Source organism: Sceloporus undulatus, chromosome 1 (assembly GCF_019175285.1).
Source record: "Sceloporus undulatus isolate JIND9_A2432 ecotype Alabama chromosome 1, SceUnd_v1.1, whole genome shotgun sequence".
NCBI classification, from domain to species: Eukaryota; Metazoa; Chordata; class Lepidosauria; order Squamata; family Phrynosomatidae; genus Sceloporus; species Sceloporus undulatus.
Window position 1 is genome coordinate 52,416,568 of NC_056522.1, and position 24,500 is coordinate 52,441,067.

The window sequence follows — 24,500 nt, forward strand, 5'->3', positions numbered from 1 at the left end:
ATTATTATTATTATTATTATTATTATTATTATTATTATTATTATTATTATTATTATTATTAAAAAGCCACATTTTAAGTTGGTGGATTATGTTATTAAACCACCATTATGTGATACATAAATATTCAGAAGAAACAGTTTAGAATTGCAACTAAAAAGGAAAAGGTACACTGAAATGGCATCTTTAGAAAAAGCAGCCCCTTCGCCTCCACCCATTCTGTATCAGAGTGCAATCTGCTTGATATAACTGTAATAAAAGGAGACTAAATCAAGATCACATTTCCAAACTCATCAAGTGACAGTGCTTGTTGGGAACACTAAGATGTTTAAATTAGATTAAAGCTCCCATTTTAAGCCTGAAAGGATTTGAAATGTTGCTTTAAAATCTAGATTAATTGCTACAATCCGCTTTAGTTGCCATGTATGCCTGTGTTCTGTGTAATGAAGAGTTGTACCAAAGGGGAATAATCAGGCATGGCTAATCAAATGCCATGGATGTTTGTGGAAGATTCATGAAATTTTACAAAGCATTTCTTTCATATTTTGTCAGTATAAGGAATGGTAAGTACATGCAAGCATGTGTCCCTCCCCCATCAAAATAGCATAAGTCTTCCCACTCATGTGACGAATTCTTTCCTAATGATTTTGTTTACATAAGTGCTGTTCACTTCTTCATGAAAGCCTTATAAAATGCCTATTCATCAGTGAAATCTTATTGAAATTTTAGAGGAAATTATAGCAAATAGCTTTGCTTTTTTTTTCTTTTCCAAACATTCCACCAAACATTCATACCACATGAGTTCTGCATTGCTCAGTAGTCGTACACCATCTCAGCTGCATATAAATGCCAAATATATCCTCTTTGTTATTGTTTTTGTGTAGCTTAAAGTTGTTTCTGACTTACTTATGGTGACCCTAAGACTGTCATGGGGTTTTCTTGGCAAGATTTGTTCAGAGGAGATTTGCCATTCCTTTACCCTTAGGCTGAGAATTTTAGTATATTTCATCCAAGTTAGTAATATGGAAATGGCTGCTTCAAAGGTCTGGCACAACTGTCATTTTCTGGAAAAGCTCTACAAGCCAATTCCCATGGCCCTTATGTTCTGATGAAGTTACCAAACATTAACAGTGTTCTATAGCTTTGCTTGTAGGAAGTAGTTTCAAAACATAATGAAACTTCAAGACATGACATTGTAGTTGAACCCAATTTTTAAAGACTATTTAGGATTGACTCTGTGACAGTAGCATTCACAGGACTGCTGTGCAAAAAATAGGAAAAGATAATTAGATGTGATTTTTCTTTATGGAGCTATTGGAAATGGGAATTCAGCCTGTGTTGAAGGGGGGTTGCATTTACCCTGAAATTTCAGATTTGCAGCTTGGATGCATTCCTGGACTCAGGCTGTCTGCCCAGGTTTTGGCAGTGCTCAGTGCATTTGGACAATTAAAACTGATGTGCTGGCTATGCCCATTCCTTGAGACTGGTGGTGTAGTGGTTAAATGCCAGTACTGCAGCCACAAGGTTTGGGGTTCAATCCCAGTGGCTCCAAGGTTGACTCAGCCTTCCATCCTTTCATTGGTTGGTGAAATGAATACCCAAATTGTTGGGAGCAATTGGCTTACATATTGTAAACCATTTAGAGACTGCTTAGATTGGTATAAGGGGTATAGAAATGTAAATGGTATTGCTATAGCTTGAGGCGTCAGGTCTGACTATGGTGACACATGCCTTGATTACATCCCATTAGAGTCCAAAATGCTGAAGCCAGGTTGCTGACAGGGGCAAGTTATAGGGGGCATATAACCCTCTTACTGAAACAGCTACACTAGCTGATGAATTGATTCTGGGCAGAATTGAAAGTGCTGGTTATAACTTTTAAAGTCATACACAACTTGCTTCCAGACTGTCTTTAAAAAACCCTGTATCTCCATATATGAACTGTCTGAGCTTTAAGATATACAGGAGAAGGTGTTGTCTCAGTCCCACCACCATCACAGGAAAGTTTGGTGAGGACACCTTTCTTGGGAATTCCAATTGCCTCCCTCCCTGCTATCTTTCTGCCAACGGGTAAAAACCTTTTATTTAGGGAAACATTATGGTTTTTGATATATTACAGTGGATGGAGCTTTTAATGGGGGTGTTGTGTTTATTATGTTTTTAATTTGATTTTTTAAATTCCTTTTAACTTGTATTTCAATTTGTTTTTAAATACATATCTGATTTAGTTACATTTCAACATTTGCATTAATAGCTTCTACGCTTTTAAATGGTTGTAAGCTGCTTTGACTCCTGTGCTGTGAAAAAGACAGGATATGAATAAAATTAGATAAAAAAATATAGAGATCTGAGAATCAGTCTTAAAACAATGTCAACTAGATACTTTGCCATGTAAACATAATACAGGATGAAATCAAATGTGAATTATCAACTTCCATTTGTACACTGGGACCTGACCCTCCCTTCAATTCCCTACCAGCAGCTCTTGCAACCCCATATCTGCTTTAGACAGTCCCTCAGCATTTTGGAGCAGATTTTGAGGATGTGTGGACAATTCCATTGGGGAGCTAGAATTATCTTCATGTTCTGCTCAACATAACCAGTGGAAGGGATTAGTTAAATACCATTCCAGTGACCTTCATATCCTTTCCCAGATAACAAATGACCTGTACTAACACAAAACAATATGTGAACTGGAATTCCTTGCACATGACTGGATGTATGTTGTATGGTACTATAAGCTTTCCCCCAGAAATCCAGCTTTTTATCTACTGTTTTGAGAGGGCCTGTTTTCATTTTTTTTTCATTAATATCACTTTTTAAAGGAATACTCATATAATTTTGTAACCAGATGAAAGCTAACCTTTTAAGATCATCTTCATCAGGCTTCTGCCAAATTCTGTAAGCAGAATGAATCACAAGAATTATACATGGGTGAGAACACATCATACTTGTTTAAGGATGGGTTGTTTGCAGTAGTGTGAATCCAAGACATAAGAAAATTGTCCATAGCATTTGGAATCCATTTATTTTGGACTTTGCACCAAAGATTATTCATTTTTTCATTCCTTCAAGGGAAAATATGACTACCATCCAAACAAATTAAAGCTAGTCAAAGGAAATTTTTAAAGTAATGGTTGGAAAGCACTTGAGGAGTTGAAAGAAGCATCTGCCAAAAAGAAAAAGTAGCTAAAGAGTTACACTAGTAGTTCATGAGCTGTAACCCTTAGACAGCATGATATCCATAAGAACATTTCAGATGGCTTCAAAGCTCTGCAATTAATTTCAAACTGAAGCTCCCTCAAGACTGCTTTCAACCCATATATAAAATTATTTCCTGAACTTTTATGTGTCTGAGAAAAGGCAAATCTTCAGGATTCTATATATCTTATACTCTCAGATCTCGATTAACAGTAAACTGCTTCAACTTGACAGATAGAAGCTATGACATTACCAGTAGGGTTTCAGTAAATCCTACTTTGTCTTTGACAAGCAAAAGACACTTGCATACTGAGACAGACTGTGACTGATAAATTTCTCATACTGATGTATCAGTTCAACTCCTGCTACAAATTCAAGACAGCATGGGGCTGTTGCAATACTTATTTAAACAGCTGATAATATCATTTGTATTTCTGTTTCCTGATACCACTCAGCATTTTCCATATCTTCTGCAAATTTTGCTGTAGCTCTAGTATCTACACCAAATATTTTTCCTGTTTCTGACAGCCTTTTTTTTACCTGCCAAACTGTTTTTTGTTTGTATGTGTGTAAGGAAAACACAGGGTTTGCCTTTACAGGACAAAACATGTCGCTGTGAGAAAAAGAAAGGAATTTAAAATAAGTTATCTAAATGAATATATGGCTGTAACAACTTTTTCTTTTATCCTATTGGACTTGAAGTAACTTTGAAATTCAATATGCTTTTCTGACTGTGTGTGGTTTATGATGCTACTGGCAACACTGGTTTTGGAATATTTCTTTCTGCACAATAGTACACATTGATTCATTTAGCTGTCTTTGTAGGAGAATTTTCAATACACAGTCTAAGCTGACATATTTTTATTGATACAGGCAGTAATATACCAAGCAGTTTTGAAATGTGTCCTATAATTCTTCAGTTCTTCAGTTTGAATTACAGAATTGTAATTTAACTTGCACTGCATTTAATATATTTGCTTGGTAATATTCATCAACTAAATTCAACATTAGTTCTAAAGTAAGTAGAGTTGTTCATCATCATTAAAATAAATCCCACTGGTAGTGGAGGGTCTGCTCTACATAGGACAAATGGTTGGATTTAGGCCATAGATGGATGAAAAAGGTACCTTCAATAACTAGCCAGCAGATTAAATTTTTAAAGTTGGAATTAGTAAAAAAATACTAATAAAACTGTGCACATTAGTGGAAGATACACTACTGTTACATCAGCAGAATGGTTGTATCCTATACAGGCTTAGCCTAGTGGATAAGAAGGGGTGAATTAACAACTAGAAAATTCAAGCATGGTCTAAAAATTGTGGTTTTTATTAATGTTTCCATTTCCCCACAATCCTTTACATGGAGAAAAGAGATTAACTTGCTAATCATCTTGTTCAGTTATTAATGCCCTAGGTTTTTCTAGTAATTCCCCAAACTTTCCAGATCCCTCAATTAACATTATAGTTAAAAAATATGGTTTAGTGAACTGGATTGTTAGAATTTGTTACAGTTTATCTGAGCAGATGCCTTTTCCTATGTCACATTCAACAAAACAGGAAGGCCTATGAGTCAGTAGTATTAATGAGTGAAGTGTGTGTACTGGTGGAGATGGAAAGAGAGATGTAGAAGAATGAGAAAGTGAATTAAGGAGGTTTTAAAATGAGATCCCATGCTTTGGGAAAACTTTTCATAACTTGGCAGTTCCCAAAATGTGTAATATTCCCACCATTCCTAGGTACAATTCCTACTATGGACTTTCTACTCCTTGTGAAGAAAAAAAATCCAATTTGACAGAAGGCAACTATAAAAGACAAAAAGTTTATTTAAAGTTTACAGTCGGTACATTTTGTATCCTGAAAGCTCTTTTGAAATGATGTTTATCTTTACAATTGGCTTAAAAATACTGTAAATGAAAAATAAATACTTAAATATTACCATTGAAGTATAACAGAACTGGTGAATTACAGCAGATAAAAGCCAGATGAGCCAAGTGAAGCAACAAGAATCTCCCCTCCCCTGCAGACATTCTAAGTGCAGAGGTATGCCTGGTGAAACACATTATTGCCTATAAGTAACTGTACCTCAAGAACTTGTTTTTGTCTGTTTCCTTGTACAGACTAACACAACTACTCTTTTGTAATTTAGCTTCCATAGCAAACCATAAGAATCAAAAACTGATCCCAGAGAGGGAAAAAACTTTATATTAGTTAGTATTCTTGACCTGAAATCAGGCAGCACAAGTTTGCAAGATCTACCCAGTTGTCAGGAAGTATAGGCAAAGTGTGATATTCAACAGAGCCAAAACACACATGCACACACACAACCCACAGACTTTTTTATTTATTTAGATGTGGTGGCAGCATTGGGTGGGGCTCACATAGTTCTTGTGGCTTTGAATACAATTTTGCTTGGTATCCATTCCTGTTAGCCTCTGCCAAACCTGCCATGCTTCAGTCCAGCACAGTTTTCTCCCTGAACCTATTAATTTAGAAGCTTTCTTTTAAAGTATGTGTAGATGTGTATGCATAAAAAAAAGTTATGGCTGAAAAGTCTCAAGTTGTCCAATAGAACTATCTTATGCATGTTTGAAGTAAGTGCCTTTGTGCATCCTGTGGTATACATTCAAGGTATTCTAGGCACAGATTGTATTTTAAGGATGCTGTCCTGAATCTTGAATTAAAAACTGTATACAACTAGATTTCTGTAAGCCTAGTATTTGATTGTTAGATAATATGCTAGTACTTCCCATTGTTGCTGCCAAGAACCGTTGCTGTTGCTACTGGACTGGCTTGCTACCAGTTGGCCAAGATTGCTGTTGGAAAAGCCACACCAGCCACAAAAGAAGCAGGCAGTCTTCTTGGTCACCTTTGCCATAATTTTTCTCTTTGAAGAGTGAGACCTTCTCCCCAGTTTGAGAATGTATGTGACATATATTCAAATATATGTCATTCAGATGGCATTTGGGCTGCAGTGGGTCTCTAGAGAGCTCTGCTCCTGTTGTTGATTTCCAAATGGGATGTGATTCTTTTTACATATAAATTTCTTAAAATTGGTTTCATGTGTATATGCATGGACAAATGATTTATTCAGTTTTATCCCTGCGGGAGGAATGTGTTCCAAAAGTGCAGTTTTTGAATATATTTGAATATATGTCAAATATATTCTTAAACTGGGTAGAAGGTCTCACTTCTGAGACTCAGTTTCTTGGCTCCTCACTGACTTGTAGTGGCAGGTGGGGTGGGGGGCAGCCAAAGACCATCTGTTTATGTTCTGTCCTGAAGAAATCCTGGAGGAATTCTGTGCACCAGTTATCAGTTAGCTGGATTATCTAGTAGATGTGTATTTGGGGAATCCTGCCAGCTACTGTCCTGCGTTTATTGCAACAGTGTAGGTAGAGCTTTTTGGAGTACTTGCTTTGCAGCCTCTGTAAGGTAATGGTGACAGTGTTTCCAGTGGTCTTGAGGCATATTGCAGTGTCTCATTTGGAGATGTCCTCAGAAGAAGAAAAGAATCAGGATGACAGACCTCGGGTTCAGTTTGCTCTGAATTTGATGCCTTGTTTGGAAGACCCTATCTAGAAGCACCTCCAGAGAGGAACTGACCACCTTCAGAGAGGAAGAATCTCAGAGGCTGATGGTGAGATTTTGCTATCAGAAAGCTCATGGGGACTATCCCCAGCCCCTGGGAGAGAAGGTGTCTGAAAATGTAACACATCAGAGCCCATCCAAGGCAAAATACAAGGAAAAGTGCAATCAGCCTATCCAAAACAGAGTGCTACAGATGACATCTGAGAATTAAATCATCATGAGTTGCAACCCTTTAAGCTGTCAGTGCTGAGAACAGCAACTTCTTCACTCACCTTATTTCTTCTTCTGAGCATTCTTTGGATTCTTATTTCACTGATTTCATATCAATCTGGTCTTGATAAATTCCAATGATTTCTTTTCTGGCTGCCCCATGCTCTGATTGATGATACAGTAAAAATCTGCTCTGATGTTCAGCATTGGCTTGTATTTTGATTATCTCTTTTATCCATTCTTTTGAACAACCATACCACTGCCTTCTCCATGTACTAATCCCAGCTTGGCTCTGGCTCTTTCTCTCGGTAACCCTGTGCTACAGCTTCCACTCCTGGATAATTCCTTGTCAAACTAGGACACATATGTATGTCCCTATAATACTAAATGTATAAAGTTTCACTTCGTCCTGTACCTCCACAAGTGTTTCGATTTGGTTGTAAATCATAGTAGAGAACCATTGTGGTGCAGTAATTAAGGTGCTGAACGCTTGCCTTTGCTTTCTACTGCAGCAGAGTATGACTTGCTCAGTGTCACCCAGTAGGTTTCTGTGGCTGAGCAGGGATTTGAACCCTGGTCTCCAGAGTCCTAATCCAGTGCTCAAACCACTATACCACACTACTTAAATTAATAGTCAGAAATCTGAATTTTGTTGAAAATTCATTGCTGCTAGCTCAACAAAAATGCAGTTAACCATTTTTCCTTATTTTGCTGCATGCATTACCTAACTGTCTGCCACGGTACGGTGATGATTAGTTCTGTATTCCTAAGGAGGTAGGAAATGTAGTTCTAACCACAGTTAACCTTGAAAGAAATTCCATAGCACTAAGCAGGATTTAATTCCAATTTACTGTGTTTTGAATTTGGATGTGTTTTCTTTGTCACATTTTTTTTTTATCCCTGAGTTTAATTTATTTCTGTTGGAACGTTTGTAGTGAATCCATCAGCCAAAATGGTTTCTAGGGTGAATTACAAACAATATACAAACATTTGAGTCCAAGTAGATCACAAGTTGAACATGAGTGAACAGTGCAATGCGGCAGCTAAAAAGGCCAATGCAATTTTAGGCTGCATCAATAAAAGTATAGTGTCTAGATCAAGAGAAGTAATAGTGGCACTGTATTCTGCTTTGGTCAGGCCCCACCTAGAATATTGTGTCCAGTTCTGGGCACCACAATTTAAAAAGGATGTTGAGAAACTAGAGCGTGTCCAAAGGAGGGAGACTAAAATGGTGAAAGGTCTGGAAACCATGTCCTATGAGGAACGACTTAAGTAGCAGAGGATGTTTAGCCTGCAGAAGAAAAGGTTAAGAGGTGATATGATAGCCCTGTTTAAATATTTGAAACGAAGTCATATTGAGGAGGGAGCAAGCTTGTTTTCTGCTGCTCCAGAGAACAGGACCCGGAACAATGGATGCAAACTGAAGTAAAAGAGATTCCACCTCAACATTAGGAAGAACTTCCTGATAGTAAGGGCTGTTCGACAGTGGAACACACTCCCTCGGAGTGTAGCGGAGTCTCCTTCCTTGGGGGTCTTCAAACAGAGTCTGGATGACCATCTGTCAGGAATGCTTTGATTTGGATTTCCTGCATGGCAGGGGGTTGGACTGGATGGCCCTTGTGGTCTCTTCCAACTCTATGATTCTATGATTCTAATAAATTCAGTATAATAGGATATAATCAAAGTAAAACTAGCAATCAAAGCTCAGCAGTTAAAAATAAGTTAGAATCAGAATTTAAAGGCTTAAATGGGCTGAGCATAATATAAGGGTCCTTTCCCCTGAAAAAATTACAGCTTCCCTGGAGAGGGACTTACATAAGTGGAGTGCCATTGGCTGCTACTTATCTTACTTCAGATGATGGGAGAAATTTAAGGAGGTAGTCTGTAGATTATTTCAGCATATAGGGAGATTGATATGGGAACAGATCTTTCTTGATACTCAGTTCCCAAGACATAAAGGGTTTTAAAGGCAAGCACCAACACTTTAAATTTTCTCAGAAGCTGATAGAAAATATCTTTCCAACATCTAGCTTCAAACAGGCTAGTTATACTGCTATCTATCTTTGAGCTATCTCCATTTCTAGGCAGTCTTCCTAGTGTAATACGGTACAGTAAATCCTGTGAACTACAAAGCATGGGTTGCTGTGACTAGGTTCTCTTCATACAGCCTAGGTGTTCTTTAATAGGAGCTAATACAGTCTAGAAGAGGATGAAAACTATCTCCTTGAATAGCTGAATCACCAACTCAAACCACTTCTGTGCTGTTTTGACTGTGCTTCAGTTTATTGGTCCTCATCCAGCCCATTACTAATTGTAGACCCTGCTCGAGCCATTCCGCTACTTAACCTCACTTGAATGGGAAGTTGGGTATTGTTCACTTATTAGTATGTTTTATCTCAAGTCCTTGGATAACATCCAGTAGTTTCATGTCCATGTTAAAAATAATGAAGGACAAGATAGGAAAATTGCAGGATTTGTCACAGAATCAGACATGAAGCAAAGCCCTCTGTACCATCATCTGGCTTCCCAAGTTAAAGCAGAACCACTGAAACATCATATCTTTAACTCAGCAAGCCATCGAGAAGATTATCATGGTTGATGTTAATGAAAGGTGGGGGGGTTTTGTCCAGAAAATTAAAACGTGTAGGTGCATCTCATTTATCAAGGTAACTGCAATTTTTTTTCTGCTGAAATTATGCCTGACATCAGATTGAAATGAATATAGGAATTTTGTGTTGTTGATGAAGGTCTTAAAATAATTTGCACTCTCTAAAGGAAGATGTGCATAGTTTGCTAGATCCATCTCCCTAGAGGGCCATTTATCAGTCTATGACTTGGGAGTATTATAGCCTCTAGCTATATCATTTCCTGGACAAGGATAACCCAACTACAGATCAAAATGCCTAATAAAGTTGAATCCTAGAATCATAGAGTTGGAAGGGACTTCATGGGTTATTGAGTTCAACCTGCTGCTCAACTAAAGCATCCCCAGCAGTAGCTGTACTGTCTCTTTTTTAAGTCCAGAGGAGAGCACACCATCTCTCTAGGAAATTGGTTCCATTATTAAAACACTTTTACTGTCAAGAATTTCCTTCTAATATTCAATCAAAATCTACCCTCTTGTGGCTTTCAACCATTAGATCTGGTCCTCATGTGGGGCAGCAGATAACAGGCTTGTTCCCACATCTCTGTGACAGCTCTTCGGGAATTTAAGAATGCAGTCATGTCACTCTTCAACTTTCTCTTCAGCAAGCTGAACATGACCTGCTCCTACACTAATTCCTCATGTTTATTTCTTCATACTTCTTTTCATCCTTATTGCCCTTCTCCCTGAGACATTCCCTTCAACACCTCCTCCGATTTTGAAGTACAGCCATTGATTATGACTCTTTGAACATGGTTTTCCAATCAATTATGGATCTATCTGCCTCTGTTCCCATCTATTCTACACTTAATTAGTTTGCTAATCAAAATATCATGGTGGTTCTTATCAAATTATTTGCAGAAATCTAGATAAATAACATCCACAGCATTCCCACCATCTACTATACTAGTGATCCTATTTTTTTAAAAAAGATGTAAGTTTAGTTTGGCAGGATTTGTTCTTAGAATCATAGAGTTGGAAGAGACCACAAGGGCCATCCAGTCCAACCCCTTACCATGCAGGAACTCTCAATCAAAGCATCCCCGACAGATGGCCATCCAGCCTCTGCTTAAAGACCTCCAAGGAAGGAAACTCCACTCTTGGCTTGCATGCCTTTTCATGAAGGTATTTTCAGACAGATGCTAGTATAATTAATTATATTTTCTTTGGTATTGGGGTCAGGCTCACTGATCTGTAGTTTACTGGATCTTCCTTTTTGGAGAGAGGAATGATGCTTGCCCTTCTCAAGTCCTTTGGCACCTCAGCTATTCTTCAAGATTTTTCAAAAATGATGGCAAATAAAGAGTACATCTGGAAGCTCTTTCAGTACTTTGGGATACAGTCCATCTGGCCCTGCAGTTTTGAACTCCTTTAGGTTAGCTAAGTGATAGGAATCTTAGCACCCTATCAATCTTGATTTGCAATCAAGATCCCTTGCCAGGATCTCTGCTACTGCATAGAAACTTTTGTGGAGAAAACTGAAGCAAAATAGTTATTGAATAGTTCTGCCTTTTTGTTGTGATCTTTTAGCATGTTGCCATCTTTACTGAGCAGTGGCCCCACTGTCTCCTAGGTCATTATCTTGTGTCAAATGTTTTTGTTTTGCTTAGCCATTCTCAACTCATTCTGAGCTTTGTCATTATTTATACTGTTCCTGCAAGCTTGGATTATACATATGTAGTCTTGCTTGGTGATTTGTCCTTACTTCCATTCTTTATACATACCTCTTTTACTTTTGACTTCCTCCTCTACTGAAGCCACAGTGACTTTTCAGATGTTTCCCATTTTTCTTCCATGGGATTGTTTGTGATTGTTGTGTTTGCAACTCCTTCTTTGAGTCCAGCGACCAACTCCTCTCCCTGTTGTTTAGGATCAAGTACAGGGTTGCTAATCCCTTTGTTCCTTCCTCTGCCTCTCTGCTTGAGATTTTCTGCTTCAGAGTTAGTCCACTAAATTGTCATCTTTAAAAGAAAGGTTTAGCTAAATTTATAAATAGCTTTACCAGTGGCTAGCAGTCATCCTGAAAGATAGTAAACCCCTGTTAAAAATTAGCAATTCTCTTTACTGCCAGTTCCTGGAGAAAATGGAGAATGGCTCTCACTTCATGCCCTGTTTGTAAGCATATGCATTATTGGATTACTGATGGAAATAAAATATTAGACTGCATGGACTCTGATCTTATGTTACATATATTAGGTGCAATTAAAATATTTTGTAATTTTGTATTAAAGGGACATTACATGGTTATGGAATCAATGGTGATCATATAAAATCTCTATGGTTTATCTCCTTTGTCCCAGTGCTTACATTACTTATGATAACAGTAGCAATTGGAAGTAGTCATGATCTTGAGAATGCTGAATTAATGAAGCAAATATTTCCCAACAATAAATAGAATGGAGGTAGGGGTATAAAAGATTATGTGCAAATCAGATCTTAGTGAAGTGATTATTACATGCATGAGTAACTGGGCTGATTTCATCTTTTGGATGAAATTGACAGTGTATAAAGGAAAGTGCAGAGCTTGTACATTCAGAACATAGACCTTGTCCCTAGTCCTCTGCATTTTGCTCTGTTGTGCTTTGAAAGTTATCCTCATAAAATATCTTTAGCTTATTTTAAATTATCTTTACTGCCTGTGTCCTAGATTGTAATAACATATCAAAAGGTTTAGCCCAATAGTGTTAGTTTTTAAAGAGATAGCTGTGTTAGTGTGTTTCAGTATAAAAAGGGGGGGGGGAATAAAAGAGAGGATGGAAAAAAGAAGAAAAAGGAGTGCAGGAACAATCTAGCAGCACCTTTGAGATGAACAGATTTATTTTAGCATGAGCTTTTTTGTTATCAATCCACTTCTTCATATACACAGATGGAGTGATATTAAAGCCACAGGTATTTAAGCACACTTGCACAGTTGTGGAAGTAGGATATAATGTAATAGGAAACAGAAAGATGTTTTAAATTGTAGCTCTGGCCTTGAATCTTCAAAGAGATATGTAAGATGATACAGGTCTGTTAGTGCTGGCATGTGAGAGCAATACATTTGCTAACCAAAAGTAAGCTTCCTTGGAGTCAAAATGTTTTCTAAGGATATTTCTTTTATTATATGTGCAGTTGTGAGAATTTGTGGATTAATGTATGTAGTATTAGTATGTACAGCAATCTTTATCTCTGTTAATACTTCTGCTAAAGAATTAGAATTTATGAAAATAGCCCAATTGAGCTATTATTTCTCTTTGAATGTTGTTATTACTGTTGTAGTTCAAGGGCTGCTACTTGTAAGTCAGAGACCGTATATCCAGGGAAGTTGAAATGCTTTGCTGATCTGGGGGTAGTGCCATTTCTGACATTGGATTAGTTTCTATGTATCATTTTTCATAAAGATGGCTCTGTTTGCCCAATATAAACTGTAGAGGGGCATTGTTGACAGAGCATGGCATATATCACATTGGAGGATAAACAAGTGTAATGTACATCTGATGTTGTGAGTAACATTAAAACCTGTGATATTGCTGCTGAGCTAGAGTAGAATTGGCATTTGGCTTTGTTGCTGAGTTTTATCCCTGCATTTCTGCCCGTGTTATTTATCCTGTTGTAGATGGGTAAACTTATCTTGTTAAGGCTGGCGTGCTGGAATTGACATTAGGATGTCAAATTTATTTGCTTATTTAGTTCTGGGCACCCATCTTTTTCTTGAAGAGTTCATATTTTTTCAGAGACTTCATGTTTCACAGTATAACACTGCAGATCGCAGTGCACTGCCTTATATTACACATGCTCTTTGTGAAAATGTTTGCTGAGGTGCAGAGGTATTACTGTTGGCTTGCTTGAGTCTTTTAAAATACTGTATATGCTCATTTATAAGTCCAGAAATTCTTGTAAAAAAATTGACCCCCAAAACATGGGTTGACTTATCCACTAGTCAATGTACATACTGTACTTTAACTCTTTTATCACAAAAGGAACCATCTCCTCCTCTGAGTAGAGTGGAAAAAAGTGAGGGTTTAGTTTATCCTGGGAGAACCTAAATGAAGCACCGCTTCCTCTGTTGTGGTGGCAATTCTAAAGTTTTTCAATGCCTGGGCAGGAAAATGGTGGTGGTGGTGGCAGCTCTTTGGCACTTCCTTTCAAAGGAGCACTGAGAGGAATTGGGCTTTGGACAACTTTGAATGGAATAGAATCTTTATTACCGTCATAGACCAGCACAGAATAAGACATTTGTGTAAGTTTGTCAGCTTTTCTCAGTTAAAATCAGGCAAAGTTATCACATTAAAGTTAAAGGTTATAGTCACTGCTAACATTGTCACCACTTTCTTTGCTCTGCCTTTTCATCCTTTTAGACATGTGTACATTTTCTTAGCCTCACTTGGCCTGGTCACCTCCCCTACACATTTCACAGTCACCATTTATCATAGTTCCTTCCTTGTCCATCCAGCCTTTAGGATGAGCACAAACAGTTATTTTATAAGAAGTGTAATTTTAACTGAATTGTAATTTTAATTTTATTGCTGTAATCCCGCATCGATCTGTAAGGAGAGGTGGGAAATATAAATAACAATTATTATTATTATTATTATTATTATTATTATTATTATTATTATTATGCCTGCAGGAATTTTGTAAGTTCTTTGGCTTCATTTTCCTTTCCATTATCCTTTACTTCCTTTGTCACATGCCCCTAAATTTTATCTTCAACTTATCCATGGGTCATATAAAAATCTGTAAGTTTGGCCTGCCCTCAACTTACACACACACACACAATATTCATCTTCTGGAGCTGGCTGCCTTTCCACTCCCTCCAAGGCCAGATGATGCCAAATGGCATGGAGGGAGGGCCTTCTTCTTTAGTCTAGGCCTGACAGAGCTGGGCTTGCCTTTCCACTACCTCCAAGGCCTTATAATGTTGGATGGCATGGAGGGAGAGCCTTCTTCTTTAGGCTAGGCCTGGTGGAGCTGGGCCTGCCTTTCCACTCCCTCTGAGGCTGGAGGATGTTGGATGGCAAGGAGGGAGGACCTTCATTCCTTGGGCATATACAGTGCCCTTTCTTTCTGAATTGATATGATAGTATCTTCCCTTCAGTTTGTGCATTTGGGCTAGAACATAATGGGGTTCCCACCAAAAGCTACTCAGCTATAAAAAATAAAATATTCAGACTGAGGATATGTGCAGACTCAAGCCTCACTTTTGTGAGTTCATAAATGATCAGTTATGGGTAAGCAATCTCTCTTGTTATCTACAGTCTACTGATCTACATTGTTATTTTTTCCACACTTATTAATTTGCCAAAAGATTTTAGAATTTGCACTTCATGGAAATCCACTGTAATTGGAAGCATCATTTTAGCTCCTTTGGGAGCCTATAAGACCTCCTTTTGAGGACTTTAAAACATTAACAGTTACTTATGGAACAGTTTATGAAATGTTGTTTGATGGAATACTGTTTAATAATATTTGACTGTTTAACAGGAAAAGCTTCAAAACCTTTTTTTATTCATAGTTATGATCAGTATGTATTGCTGACACACATTCATACATGCAAACCTCTTTCTGACAGAAAATAATGGTCTCTTCTATGACAGACAATTGGAAGAACTTACCTGCAATTTCTTGTCCAAGAATGCAAGTTTTTGCTCAGTTTTGTTGGTTTTTAGGAAGAAAAGAGAAAGAGGCTATTAATTAAATGAGCTGGGAGGATTTTCCAGGCTGAGGGTAGCAGAAAAGAAGGCACAGGATCATGTGTGGGAGAAATTCATTTGATAGTTGTATAAATCTTTATTATTAACTAAAGCAAAGTTCATCAGCAGGGGAATAATCTTTTCTACCAGCTCATCAAGTTTCCCACATTTCTAGGCATTTCCTTGCGTTGTGCTGAGTCTGCTGTATGTTTCTCCCAGTCTCTCCATCACTATCCTCAGTATGTAGAATTTTTACACAAACTGACTTGCACTCAGTCTGTCTAGACACTTATTTCCTACACTCCTGATTTGTCTCACTTTGATTTGATGTCCATCTCCCATCTCCTAATAGTTATTCTTCTGTATGCATTTTTCAAAATGCAACACTTTTCTGAGGCATTTTTCTGCATTCTGTTTCGATAATCACTAAATCAAAAGGTTGGTCACCTTTCCTATTCACACTTTATTTTTTTTAAAAAAAACATTGTTTAAGCTTGTAAACTGTGCTTCTCTTTAAGGTTAAAATTATTAGCAAGCAGATTACTTTCACATTTTTACTACTAAATTTCTACCTATGCTGTGCTAAACATTAGTACTTTGTCTTCTAAATTTGCAGCTCCTTTTCTGCGTACTGTTATATAAGGGGATGTAACTGACCAAATACAATTCTTGAAAATTATTTGTAGTCCATCCTATTATTATTATTATTATTATTATTATTATTATTATTATTATTATTATTTTATCAGTTACATTTATCTTGTCTTTTCTCCAGTGAGCTTAAAGTGGTGTTCATGTTTTGAAGATACTGTAGCTTCAACAGTAATCCTGTGAAATGGTTGTCAAAGAAGTAGCCATGCTAGTTTCTTGCAGCATAAATAGAAAGAAGATTCTTGTGCCTGTATTACCATCCAAAGTTATATATCTTGTTATATTGCCCCACAGACAGCCTCCAAATCTTAAACAACTATTCATGCACAACACCCTGCCACAAACCGATTTGCCAGCTCTATCCCCAACACCTACTCTGGGAGCAATGTTACAGAGGCCTGTACCATCACTCATAATTTCAGAGGTACATTTACATGGTTTTTTTCCAATGTGATTTATGCCATCCTATGCCAGCAGTGCAAGAGGATTAATGAACACAAATCTGATATTAGAAATGGCAATATCCAAAAATCAGTTGCAGAACATTTGGACATACACTAAGGGGTTTACAGTTTGTGTCCTTGGACAAGGAAATTACAAAAGAAAACTAGAAACAGAAACTGCTGAATTAAATTATATTCAGAAATTCTAATCCATTAGCAGAAGTATGAACAAAATCAATGGCTTCATGGCACACTACATATATTAATTCAAGAGTCCTGGCTACTGCACATACAACAAAAGGAAACTTCTCAGAGAAAGTTTTGAACCCTGAGAAACTGACTTTTGATATGCAGATTTATTGCTTTCACATATCAAAACTCACTAGCCAGTGTAATGATCTAAAAGACCAACATCACCTTACACAGCCCTTTGAAAATTTGAGGCAGGGGTCCTGATTTGTATCTTTCTGGATCCTATCACATTCTATCCCACTCACACAACGTTATGAATATGCTTTATGCCTGAGGCCTAAATACCACTTGGTACTGCGTATAAAGAAGTGGGTTTATACCCACAAAAGCTCGAATGAATATAATAACCAATTAGCCTCCTGGTAAGATGGAGGAGTGACCATAGTTTGGCACAAGAGCAGGGGCCAGGTTGTGCCAATCGCAGATCAATAGCCAGGGGGAAAAACCATCAAAACTGGCAAGAAACAGCCCCCCCCCTCCTGATAAAGGGGGCTCGGGTGCTAGCAACTTTTCTAGTGGTTAGAACTTTGAAATGACTGTTATGTCTGGTTTATTTTCACACAGAGTTAGAGAGAAGAGGGGAAGGTTAAGAGATAACTTCAGGAATGTAATGTGATTTCTTGGAAGCAATTTTTTTTAACAAATATACAACAGATTGGAGTAATGAAAACACCTTGACTGGTTTAAAAAACAACAACACGCCAAACAATAACAACAGATAAATTTGGCATTTTCATCTGGTTCAACTCAGCACTTGCTCTTGTATGTGTTTTAAACCAGCCACAGTTTAGCTGCCATAAAGTAGTACCTGGGTATCTTTTCAGTCAAAACTGGGCAGGGAGAATTTTAAAGCACCCTTCTGAGGACGGGTTTAAAGGTGCTTAAAGGGTGAGTGTCTCCTTGTTACAGTGAGAGTGTTATGTGGGAGATAGGTGTTAATGTCAAATTGTTGACTTGTTACATCAAGTATGCTGAGATACCATGAAATGGAGGAAAATCTGGCCATTTGATGATTCAGATTAAGACTGTTTGTGATGGGGAAGCTCAGTAAAACATGTAAAACTCATTGTTTATTTTTGGCCCAGCATCAAATAAGAACATTCCATTTTTCAATTAACATCAAACATATCATCTCTGTCCTTCTTCTCATGCTGATTTGGCCTATGCAGCTGTGAATGTTATAATGAGTTTTCTTCTCTTGGTTTCTATTTTAAAAGAGTGGAGTGCTTTTTGCCATTCTGTCATTCCATGCCGTTCTTCCCTTTTCCCATTCATATTATTGGTATCACATGTGCTCTTTTTATGCAAGTAAAATGGAGCACATTTTCAAGTATGTTTGCAGTGATGCGTTTGTACTTAATATTTTCCTTTTTCCTTGGGGTGCGGTTAGAATCTAGTTACTGTATTTATTTATGCATTTTTGTATGTAGTTAATCTCTGTAATGCCATTGAGGGTGTTTATGGGAATCATCACATAGGGGAAAAAAATCAGAAGATAAATCTGAATAATTTAAGAAGAGGTTCTTTAAAGAACCTCTGATAACCTTTGAAGAAATCCCAGGTTTCCAAGCAACAGTTTGGTGAAAACAAATGTTTACAAGGGTGAGAAATGCTTATCCTTGCAAATATTATTGGAGTGCAGCTTCTGGGTACTGTTGAACTGCAACTTCCATGAGCCTTAGTTGGTACAGTCAATGATGAGAGATGGTAGGAGCTGCAGTCTGGTGACATCTGGAATACACCCATTCCCCATCCTTAGATGCTAGCATAATAGCTTCTGTATCTCTGCATATAGCAGTTAACAGGTTTTGTGCTAGTTTTGTAGGCTAGTAAGAATGGTTACTTAGGTATTACATGGAATACTAGAGGAAGAAATTGAAAACAGGTATTGGGCAGATGTTACGTCTCTTCTCATGTCAAAGTCTGGCTTCCTATCCACACAGTTCTTTGCAAAAGAGTTTGAGGTAGAAGCTCATAGACCCCTATGGATTCAGAGCAATGAAAATAATTAACATGTAATCATTTAAAGTTGAGGCAACTGTATTTATGTATTAACTTGATTACTGAATTGCATGGCATAGCATGTGAAACAAAACTGGTAAACGGAAGAGCAGCAACAGGAAAAATATGTATTCTTCCTCCCTAAAAATACCAATGGTTTTGGAAATATTTCCACTGTTTTGGGTTTTGACACTCTGGTTTTAATTAAGGGGACATTAACAGCTGTTTTTAAAAAATAAACATGCAAAGAATTTGGAGTTGTAGATGTTCAAGTGACGTGAAACACAATTGAATTTGTCATTTCAGCCATACCACACAATCTATAAATGGCATTTTAGTTTCCACAGAATTTAGAATCTGGTTCTTTGTTATATGGCCAGTTGCTGTATTGCTTTCAAAAAAGACAGGAAGGGTTCAGATGATGTATTTTAATGAGTCAACTGTGTTAATACATTAGCAGAATTTTCAATTTCATAGAACTTTTGCCTAGTCTGATCTGAAACTTTTCATGTACATAAACAACTAGTTGATCTGATCATTCTGGAATGTATCTAGAAAGCAGTAAAATAAAAATGAAATCTTGTTATTTCTACAAACGATTCAGATTTTATTTATTCCTGGACAGGAGTGGGAGGAGAAATGTCAGTTGGACGCCAAGAAGCCTTTGAAATTTTCAGAAGAGATTCTGCTGATAGCATAACTATTGAAGACAATAAGCAGCTCCTTAAACAAAGGTAAGATTTATGCTGAGCAATAAAACTTTGAGAACACACTCTGTTGTCAGAAACTAATTCTGTTGCCTTGGCTATAGAAACTGATTAAAAATATTTTTAGATTTAAGTAAGTGGATAGCTGAATGTGAGGATTATGTGGCAAGGCAAGGCAAGGCATAAGTGTGATTGAATACAAGGACCATTTCTTTAGTACCATAAGTCAGAACATTGGAGCTCCACCAGAAAGTCCTCCATACATATGTTAATAAATAATAATACATTGTTTTATTTATATACCGCTATTCCAAAGTTCATAGTGGTGAACAGCAAGTAAGCTAATTAGCAAGTAAGCTAATTTGGCCCCAACAGTCTGGGTACTCATTTTAGCGACCTCGGAAGTGTGCAAGCCTTAGTCGAGCTTGGGCCCTTTTGCTGGTCTTGAACTCGCAACCTTGTGGTTTTGAGTGAATGGCTGCAGTACAGGCATTTAACCACTGCGCCACTGGTGAATGGAAGAACAGAAGAGTGGGAATTTTGAATTCTACCTGCCAAGAGGACCAGGAATGTTATGGTTACATGTGATAAGTATATACTTAAAAACGCCAAGTGCCTATAATCCAAAAAGCCCTGAAAGAGGACATACATAAGAGACAGTATTATGCCATCTATCAATCATGCAGCATATTGATATGAATGGTACTTCTATAGAGCATATTTTTATCCATATTTCTATTTCTACAGTCTTCTGAATTGCTGTATTCTACTCAGATGAGTGTCTTTGTGTTCTAAGGCATATGTCAGATTCAAGTAAAGAGGCAGTCTAGTTTAGCACACTTGAGTTCCCCACTTTATTTCCTGGGCATTTTCAAAAGAGAGGAAATACTTCATATTCAGGTTTGTTTTGTTGACTTGTATATTCACTTGTTAATCATTTTGAATGTAATGTTTTCTTCTATTTGTGTATTTGGCTGGTACTATTCAATATTTAAGGGAGTTAGAATGGTGAAGTGGTTAGAGTGCTGAACTATTGTTCTGGAGACCAGGGCTCAATTCTGAGCTTGGTGATGAAAACTAGTGGGTGACCTTGGGCAAGTCACATACTCAGCCTCAGGGGGAAGGCAAAGGCAAACCTCCTCTGAAGAGATCTTGCCAAGAAAACTCCATGATAAGGTTCACCTTAGGGTAGTGATGGTGAACCTTTTAGAGACCCAGTGCCCAAACTCAGTTGCATTCCTGCGCTTGGTGTCACCCAGTGCCAGAGGGGGGGTTACTTCCAGGGGGTGAGACTTTCAGAGATGTGACTTCCAGGGGATAGGACTTCTGAGGGAAAAAACATGCAAGGAAAAAATGGAGGACCTGACCAAATAAAAGCTCAAAACAAAACAAAAGCCACTCATATAAATATTAAATCCATCCTTCTCACCCCTGCTCAAAATGGAGGACCTTTTGGAATCCTTCCTGGACAGGAGGTTGAAATGGAGGACAGATCCTGAAAAGGAGGAGGACCAAGTCTGGACACCCTGAGCTAAAAACAGCCATATAGATACAAAATAAAGGCATGCTTCTCAGCCCTGCTGGACAGGAGACTGAAAGGGAGGATAAGTCTGGGAAAGGAAGGACCAAGTCTGGTCATCCTGAGCCAAAAACAGTCATATAGATATATATCCATGCCGTTCTTCTCCAAATGGAGGATGTTTTGGAATCCCTCCTGGACAGAAGGCTGGAATGGATCACGCACGCACGTGCATGATTCATCTCTGCTGTACATGCATTGGTCTTACAGGAAACAGGATAAGATCCATACAATGATACCTTTATTGGGACAACCAAAATGCACAATTACTGTACGTGTTGCAAACTGAAGATGTTAGTCATAGGCCTGTATTTTCTGTTTCTGGTCTTAGTTTAGATGGTAGGGAGGACTATCTGCAGGCTGGTACCTCCCCCTTTTTGCCATTTGGTCACTGGTAGATTTTCAAAGTCAAGGAAATTTAATGTCCATTTGCAATTCAAAGAATATGTTTCCTTGGAATCCAGCATGTTCCCTTCCTTTGTGAAGCCACAGGCTCCTATGTAGGTAGAGAACACTTAATTTCTCAAGAAGTCTTCATGTTTTGCATGAAGAAAACCTTAGGTGGTGTAGAGGCAAAGCATGCCAATCAGTCCAAATATCGGGGGGGGGGGGGGAGTGGTTCCTTTTTACGCCTTGGAAAGGGCATGATAGCTGCGGTGCTTCAGCTTTAAGGTGTTCCTTTGGTGCTGCGTCATGTAAATGCAGCGCCAGAGGAGTGCCGAGAAGCCGTGTGCAGCATCACACCACCATGGGGTGGAGTCGGGGTATTAATCATATGGATGCCACGCCCTGATTCTGCCCCCAGGCCAGCCTTAATGGCCAGTCTGTATAGCCCCTCAATATCTAAATAAATATTGGAAAGAATATTTACAAAGAGAAAAGGATGATAAAATGTATATGATTTTGGAAAATTAACTTGAATAAATTCTGGTTAGCAATAGTATTTAAAAGAAATATGTACTTAAATTCTCGGCAGAGACATAAATAATTGAGAAGGATAATATGATTAAATATATAACATAAGAAGATGAGTAGGTTTTTTTGAATACATTTTTTGATAAGTAGGTATGTATGTACGTACTGTTTGTATGTATGTAAGCAGGGATGTAAATGTAGGAGACGTATGTAGATTTACAAGATAATTGCAGTTATAAGATAAGAAAAATTTGGATGATTTATGATTTATTTTCATTAGGAAAAAGCATGTGATGGTATATTAGTGGAGGGGAAAAACTTAAGAAATCAATAGCGGAGATAAGATGATTAAGAGTTCAGTAAGGTATTTATTAAGTGAATATTGGAGGAATTCAGTAACCCAGGAAGTATAAAATAGTAAAAATAAGATTTAGGACGTATTTAGAATGTTTTTATTGTTTGTTGTGACCTAATATATGGGTTCGATATATTTGATTGAGTAATATTGTATCATTTTTAATATTTAATAAAGTTAAAAATATATCTACATAAATGTACACAAACTATTATCTGTTAAGAACATAGTACTTAAAAGTGTACTGTTGTTGTTATTAGCTGCCCTTGAGTCAGCTTCGACTCATGGCGACCCTATGGATGAGGCATCTCCAAGTCTTCTTGTCCTCCACTGCTCTGCTCATTTCCTGCAGACTCATGCTTGTGTCCTCCCTAATTGAGTCTAGCCCTCTGGTGTGCATTCTGTCTCTCCTTCTTCTACTCTCACCCTTTCCAATTATCATTTTCCTTTCTGAGTCGTGCCTTTTCATGATGTGGCCAAAATACGACAGCCTAAACTTAATCATCTTGGCTTCCAGGGGTACTTTTGGACTGATTCACTCAAAGACCCATTTGTTTGTCTTTCTGGCTGTCCACGATATCCTCAGCACTCTTCTCCAACATCACATCTAAAATGAGTTGATTTTCTTTTTATCTGCTTTTTTTCACTGTCCAGCTCTCACATCCATACATAGTGAATGGGAATATTATGGCTTGGACGATTCCAACTTTGGTGCTCAGTTGTATATCTTTACTTTTTATGATCTCTAGCTCTTTCATTGCTGCCCTTCCCATTCCGAGCCTCCTTCTTATCTCTTGACTGCAGTCTCCATTCTGGGTGATGTTTAATCCCAGGGACAAGAAATCTTTGGCTATTTCAATTTCCTCATTGTCTAATTCGAGTTTATGTACGTACTCTGGGGTCATTATTTCTGTTTTCATTATGTTCAGCAGCAGGCCTGCATTTGCACTTTCTTCCTTGACCTTCCTTAGTTATTGTTCCAAGTCATTGATGTTTTTCACTATTAATATTATGTTGTTCGCATTTCTTAGATTGTACCATCCTCGTATATTCACTCCTCCTTCTTCTGAGTCTAGCCCTTCTCTTCATATGATATTTTCTGTGTACAAGGTGAACAAGTATGGTGATAATATGCAGCCTTCCCTGACTCCTTTGACTTTTGAGAACCATTCCGTTTTTCCATATTTTGTTCTGACAGTGACATCTTGTCTTGAGTATAGATTTCTCAATGAACTATCAAGTGTATTGGTGCTCCCATATATATAAAGCATTTTATAACTTTATATGATGCATTCACAGGGTTTGCTATAGTCTATAAAGCACATGTTGATTTTCTTTTGGAATTCTGTGGTGCGCTCCATTAGCCATTGTATGTTTGCAGTGTGGTCCCTAGTGCCTCTTCCTTTGCTAAACCCTGCTTGTACCTCTGGGATTTCTCTCACCATGTGTGGGTGGAATCTGTGTTGCAGTATTTTGAGTATAATTGTACTTTTATGAGAGATTAGTGCTATGGTCCTATAGTTGCTGCAGTCTCTTGTTTCCCCTTTTTTGTGGATGGACATAGTACCTAAAAGTGTATTAGATAGTATGATTTTTTTTTTTTTTGGACAAGTTCTCAAGTAATATGTTTGCAATCTAAAAGGGTGATGCAGAAATTGGTTTAAATTAGTTTTCTTTTTTGTTGTCATTGTTGCTCTTTGCCTTGCATATATGTTGTTCTGCACCTGTGTAGGGTCAATTGTAACCAATAATAATAATAATAATAATAATAATAATAATAATAATAATAGGATTTATTTATATGCCGCCCAATCACTGGGAATCCGGGCAGCTTACAATAGAGGGGATAATAGACGGTTCCCTGCCCTCAGGCTTACAATCTAAAAAGACACGACACAAAAGGAGAAGGGAATGGTGAGGGGGGGATCAGGTCCAGCTTTCTTCTCTCCCTCTGAGACCTGGACCAAGGCAGATGGACCGGAGGGAGGGCTCTTCTTCTTCAGGCAGAGCATAGAGTTTTTGGTGGGAGCCCCATCAACACATGTTTAAATTGAATTCTTTTTAGTCTTCTCAGTTCGTTTTATTTTACAGTATGTTTGCTTCTGTGCTACCTTTGTGCTTTTATGTTTTCTCTTTATTTTCTCTCTCCTTTTTTTGCTTCTTACTAGACTTTTAAAATTCTTCATAGTTTGAGAATTTCCCCTTCATTTCTTTTGGTGTCAATTGAGCCCAGGGCCTATGGCCTCCAAACAGCATTTTAAAAATGTATCAAGTGCAGGAGCAGGA

The 24,500-nt window shown here is 37.7% G+C and overlaps 1 protein-coding gene across 3 annotated transcripts in view; it reads left to right on the forward strand.

The window, feature by feature from the left end:
- The window catches only part of KIF6 (kinesin family member 6), a 239,282-nt gene that overhangs the window by 124,231 nt on the left and 90,551 nt on the right, over positions 1 to 24,500 (forward strand). For all 3 annotated transcript variants that reach the window (XM_042444496.1, XM_042444501.1, XM_042444492.1), the window contains one exon: positions 19,284 to 19,392. In XM_042444496.1, the coding sequence (XP_042300430.1) occupies positions 19,284 to 19,392 (109 nt within the window). The remainder of the gene's footprint in view (positions 1 to 19,283; positions 19,393 to 24,500) is intronic.